The sequence below is a fragment of the Macaca mulatta genome, chromosome 1, assembly GCF_049350105.2.
Source record: "Macaca mulatta isolate MMU2019108-1 chromosome 1, T2T-MMU8v2.0, whole genome shotgun sequence".
Lineage (NCBI taxonomy): Eukaryota > Metazoa > Chordata > Mammalia > Primates > Cercopithecidae > Macaca > Macaca mulatta.
Window position 1 is genome coordinate 139369239 of NC_133406.1, and position 6074 is coordinate 139375312.

The following is a 6074-nucleotide window of genomic DNA, read 5'->3' on the forward strand; positions in this document are numbered from 1 at the left end:
TAATGAGTCATTAACTTTCATAGGTGATAATGGTTTTCTGTTATGTTAAAGAGGGGGGTGATTTTATCTTTTAGAGAAGCATAATGAAATAGTTATAGGAGAAATTACATCTTGTGTCTGCTTTAAAACACTCCAATAGTGGAACAGGGACAACAGATGAAATAAGATAGACCATGTATTGATAAATGTTAAGGCTGGGTGATGGGTACATGGGGTACATTAAACTCTCCACTTTTATATATGTTTAAAATAGCCAATGATAAAAAATGGTTTAAAAGGTCTATTGGTAACTAAGCTAACAGTATATTTCTACTGTTTGTTAAACATGTGTTCAAAATTGAAAATAAGGAATGATCCTAATTCAGAAATCCCTTATCAGGTAGTTTCCATGATGTGGAAAGTCAAAGTCATGGAAAAACATTAACTATCAATGTATTATCAGGAAATTAGAAAATTCGTAGAATCTTGACATTAGCAAAGTCAGTAAACTAAATGAGTTACAGTGAAATAACCCACAACTCCACCACATTCCATTATATAGTCCCTTACTTTAAAAAAAAAAAAAGTCTAAGCAAAATGGAATACTTATCTATATTTTTAAGGTAGAAAATAAAATTATAGGAAAGCAAAAGGCACCACCATAAGCTGGTAAGTAATGCTGCCTTTTGAGAAGGAAAAAGTTGATTTTAAAAGACTAAGATATATGAAAATTTTAATAGAAAAACATGTGATTGATAGAACTATTTTTCTTCAGTAAGGAATTACTTTACAAACATCTGCTGTGAAATATTATACTGAAGTAGAACCAAAAAAATGTCTGGTATTGTCTTAAACATTTTTTCAACAAATATTTACTTTATTAACACAAAGACATTAACCTTCAGAGTTACCTGAGTGTCTTCTATGTCTAAGGGAAAAATGGTTGCAACAGCTTTGGTAAGAAACACTACTGAAATTAAATCTGTTAATAATGAAGTAAAAATGTAAGAACATAAAAACACAGAAACTATATTGAGATACTAGAAAAAAAGTGTGATTTTTTTGGACATCAAACTTAGATAATAGGTGCTGTAGGCTCTGCTGCTCACTTGCAAAGTAAAAAACTCTAGGCCTCAATTTTCCACCTCCAGAAGATGATATGTTAGTTTGTCTCTCTCTCTCTCAAGTCCCACTTCCAGAACCTACACTATCTACATATTCTCTTTCTTCCTTAGTAAAAAATCCCTGACTTTCCACAGAATACATGGTTGAGTAGAATAAAGAATACATTTGCAACTAGGCATGACCATGTGATAAAGTTTTAGTGAAAGCGTCGTGTGTTAGCATCCAGATAAATCTTAAAAAAAAAAAAAACAAAAACAATGTGCACACCTTTTACCTCTTCTTCTCTGCATTCCAGACATTATGCTGCCAGGGATGGCTCAAACAGTACCCATCTTGGAAATGAAGTTTTATCTTGCTGAAGCAACCATTAATTTAGGTTTTTGTTTTGTTTTGAGACAGAGTATTACTCTGTTACCCAGGCTGCGGGGCAGTGGCACAATCTCGGCTCACTGCAACCTCTGCCTCCCAGGTTCAGGCAATGTTGGTGTCTCAGCCTCCCATGTATCTGGGATTACAGATGTGCAGAGTTTTTCTGTAACTTGAAAACAAACTTAACCCTAGATGATACAAAACCACATTCTTACACTATGTTACCTTGAGATTAGTCAGTTACTCAACAATAAATTAGTAAATGAAAAATAAAATACTAGAAGGAAGCGAAAAATCACATACAGAATTTCTACCATATTCCTCCCAATTTCTAAGAGTGACAGAATGTAATGTAATGCTTTGTCATTGCTATTTTTCCTTAACAGGGGTAGTTACCATTTTTAGTATAGGTAATGTCATTCCATACATTAATCGTTCCCTCATTCTTTCATTTAGCAAATACGTATTAAGCATCCACTATGTTCTATGTACTGAAGTGCCTGCATAAGATAGAAAAGATCCGTACGTTGATACAGTTTACATTCTAGTGGGAAGGTGAAAGGTAGCAGATATTTATTGAGGGGGAAGAACATACAATAATTACCTATTCTTCCACTCAAGATACCTACTCATCATCAAAAATATAAATCAACTATAAGTTCTTCCTTTAAAATGAAGGCTCTGAAAAAGAACCAGAACAATTTAACATTTGTTAAAATTAGATCAACTGTTTCTATGAACCTTTATTTGTGAAGTGAGTGTTTTATTCATGTTTTAGTCCTCTATGGGAAAAATGAGTTTTGGAAGAAATTTAATCAAGGAACTGAAAAGCTAATTGAACCTACGGGAACATAGATAATCTTCTGGTCATGTAAAGAAATTATTGATCAGTCAACAAACGGAACTAAAAATTTTGGTGTCTAAATAAAAAACACAGAAAGCCAGATTATTAAAAGGCCAGAGAAATGTCTAAATCTGCCCAAATGTCAATAACAAGAGATCTGTATTAAAAATTAATATTTAAGAATATTTGGTTGTAGATATGGAGATTAACATAAATGGGCATGAGATGACGGATATGTGCTAAATGATCTAAGTACAGCACACACTGGAGCTAGATTTCAAATCTAGCTAGAAGACATAATACAATGAAAAGCAGTATAAGCTGTACCAGTAAAGAAGAGCAAGTCACCTAAGGGTAAAAGAACAAGTCACCTACAACCGATGTTTTTGTTACGCACTGATGCATAGTGACTTAAAAAATAACGGTTTTAGTAATCTCCCCAATAGATCTCTACAGATCAGAAGAGTTACTATATACTTAACTTTCCATGAAAGGTGGTTTAGGAACTTCAAGTATGAATCTCTTGAATCAGATATTTCACAGAGTGACTTATGCAATGGAAAGCCATAGTGAAACATTTCAATAGAAACTATCTGTAGCAAAATATGCATATATAACTTATGATACACTCTTGATACAATCAGCACCTATGCCAAAATTATGGCATAATTTAGGAAGAGAAAAATGTAAAATATACTGTAATACATATTTGTGGTAAAGTGTGATTATTCAAGTACAAGTGCTTTCAACTTCTACAGTATATTAAAGTGTGTTAATATTATGGGATTAAAGAATTAATCTATGATGGGGTATCCTTGAAATAAATACATCTGATTCCCAAAGGATTCAAAATGGTTATTACACATATTAAGATATCATTGTGCCAATATGCCTTTATACACAACTGTTGACTAAACCAATAACCTTCATAATCTGCTGGTTATTGAGTATTTTTTGTAGAGCTGAATTGATGGTTGAATTGAAAGAAGCCCACGCATTACATAAAAGTATACATGTCACAAAACCTGGTGATATTACCTGTCAATGTTTGATCTCAACAGAAGATCAAGGACAGCAATTTTCTCTGAAAATGGGTCTTAAAGAACAGAGACTAAGTCTACTTAACAAATAGAAAACAGGTTCTTTCTAGAGTCCAAGATTTAGTACAGGGAACTCAACAACATCCTGAAGCTTTATGTACAATTCTGAGTATTGGCTTTCTTCAGAGTTTTGAACGAGTATGAGATCTAAAGACAGAATTAGTACACCTAGGAATGTGACAGTCTCATTGTCAGCAGAACAACTTCATAAGACCTTAAGTTACTCAACAGCAAATACCTGAATAATAGTAACTTCACTGCCATAGACTTACACACTAGATTTTCCTCCTCCTAAGGATGTTTCAAAAACAAAAAGGAAAAACCCTCAAAGGTGCCACCAAAACCCAAGAAATGTTGTTTCTAGAAAACTATATGGGATTTTTACATCGCAGTTAATACTAGAGGAAAATCATGAGACAGTTTCGGCATTAAAGAGAGAAGAGAATGACACATATTTCTCCGGATATCCCTTTATAAAACCTCCCATTCCCAGCCCCAATAACAAACTAAGTAGAACATCTCAAATATACTCTTGGAATCTTAAGGGTGAAATCCAAATGCCACTCCCCCCTGAGAGAGGCAGCAAACAAGTTTCTCCCAATTCCAACAAAGTGGGTAAAGCTAAGGCCTGCAATTAGAAATGAAGGATTCTGTCCGTCTGCTAAAATAAGGAGGGGGCTTGTCAGTCTTGCCTGATGGAACCAGAGGGGAGGGTGACAACAGAGGTTGCACAGGATAGGCCTCAGATCTTACTCAAGAACTGTAGCCCTACCAGATTGGTGCGGGCATGGGAAAACAACTCAGCAGCAGAGGTAGATAATGACGGTAGGACCTGAACCTCCTGGTGAGGAGCTACGTGGCATTAAGCAAACAGTGTTTCGTCTCCCTCACACCCTGTTTCCGCCCAAACCATTTTCCCCTTTGGTTACCAGTTGCTCCAGATGCCGTAGAGTAGTTCCACAAAAGCGAAAGAGAGGTTCAGGCACAGGAAGAAAAACAGGTTCCGGGACGTCTTGTCGGACAGGATAGACCTGGGAATGATACACGTGGAAAAGAGCCGGGAGAGTTAAGGAGGTGGCCGGACCCCGAGGCCGGGTACCCCTTTCAAGTTCCTCCCAGTTCACATGCTCCTTTCCTCACAGCTGGGGGTTGACGGGGAGTTTCCGACGCTCCCTCCCTGGACCTCGGGCCATCCTGAGGTCTGGGCCTTCTCCCTTTCTGCCGGACACCCCCTCCCCGCAAACACAGCACCCCGCACCTAAACCAGCCCGAGATCTTGCCGAACAGATTGAACTTGGGTGGTTTGTATTCATCGTCCTTGATGGACAGGGGCAACATCTTCTCTGCCCGGCGAAGAGCCGGGTCTACTCCCCTCTAGAAGTGGCTCCGTGGGGTGATGGCAGTGATAGTAGTGACGCCTCAAACGGGAATCCCCAGCGCTTGTCCGGGGCCGCGCGCCGCTGCGAGACACAGACAGACACAGACACACACCCGGGAATTCGCTTACTTCCGGCCCGGGCCGCGCAACGCGTCCTGGGACGGGAAAGGAGGGAGGCCAGTCGCGGGCGGGGCCTGCGCGACGGAGGGCGGGGCTTGCTGCGGGGGCAGGGTGGGAACGGTGCTGGAGCTGTTGGAGGAACGCTAGGAGGTGGCAACTACGAGGGGGTGTGAGGGGCTGACCTGGGGTAGAGTCCTGCCACCCGGACTCAGGAAGAAAATCCTGAGGTGGCGACCTGCAGACTGGGCTGTCAGGAGATGGAGAGCCCGCTCACGCCCACCCGACCGCCTACTACCAGTGTTCCCGGATGCATGGGCTCCAGCGCCTGCCCTTTCGCCATTTCCTCCCAACTGGCATTAAATCCCGGTGTAGTAGTTATCAGCGATTAAGAGTCTAGGCAGCCACGTGTTCTATTGCCGCCAGTCCGCAGGACACGCAAGTGATCGTTTTGCTGCGTTAACTCTATGGGCGCCCAAATCTTAGGAATCCATTCCACGCCCCCCCGAAGACAGCGCTTGACCCTTCTGGACTGCCACGCAGGAGGCAATCAATGTTTTTCTTTCTTTGCTTATTTTTTTAAGAGACAGGGTCTCGCCCTGTTACCCAGGCTGGAGCACAATGGCAGGATCAAGGCTCACTACAGCCTGGAACTCCCGGGCGCAGGTAATCCTCCTCAGCCTCGGGAGTAGCTGAGACCCCAGGCGCGCGCCACCACGCCTGGCATCAATCAATGTCTTTCAAAACAAAGGCTGTTAAACGTGTTATAGAAAGGAAGCTGTTTAATGGTAGGTCCTACCAGACGTGTTTGTTTTATTTTTAGATTTGGTTAATGCATTGTTTCCTGTAAAATCTCAACCCACGGAAACCTGAAATTCTAGAATTCGTGCAGGTCCCTTTCGCTTCCAGGTCATCCTCGGGGCAACGGCCGCCGCTGTAACTCTTGCCAGAACTTCCAGGCCCAGTTTCAGCAACGTGCAGGCAGAAGCTGGCGCCTCGGTGGGATGCGAGGGCGTGCGGAGCGCGGGGAAGAGAGCCCCACTGGCCTTTACAGGGCACCCGCGGTGGATGGGAACGCTCCTTCGGGCGCCTTCCCAGGAAGTTGTTTGGCTGAGGGCAGGTGGTCCGTCACGTGAATGATTAAAAGTTGTTACCTTGGAGA

At 41.4% G+C, this 6074-nt stretch overlaps 1 protein-coding gene across 4 annotated transcripts in view; it reads right to left on the minus strand.

Moving 5' to 3' along the window:
* SLC30A7 (solute carrier family 30 member 7) overlaps positions 1-4928 on the minus strand; it is an 84954-nt gene extending 80026 nt beyond the window's left edge. For 3 of the 4 annotated variants that reach the window (XM_077992348.1, XM_077992370.1, XM_077992359.1), the window contains exons 1-2: positions 4676-4928; positions 4347-4448 (exon numbers count right to left, since the gene is read on the minus strand). In XM_077992348.1, coding sequence (XP_077848474.1) covers positions 4347-4448; positions 4676-4755 — 182 coding nt within the window. In that variant the 5' untranslated portion in view covers positions 4756-4928. 4 annotated transcript variants of the gene reach the window in all.
* Between the last annotated feature and the right edge of the window lie 1146 nt (positions 4929-6074).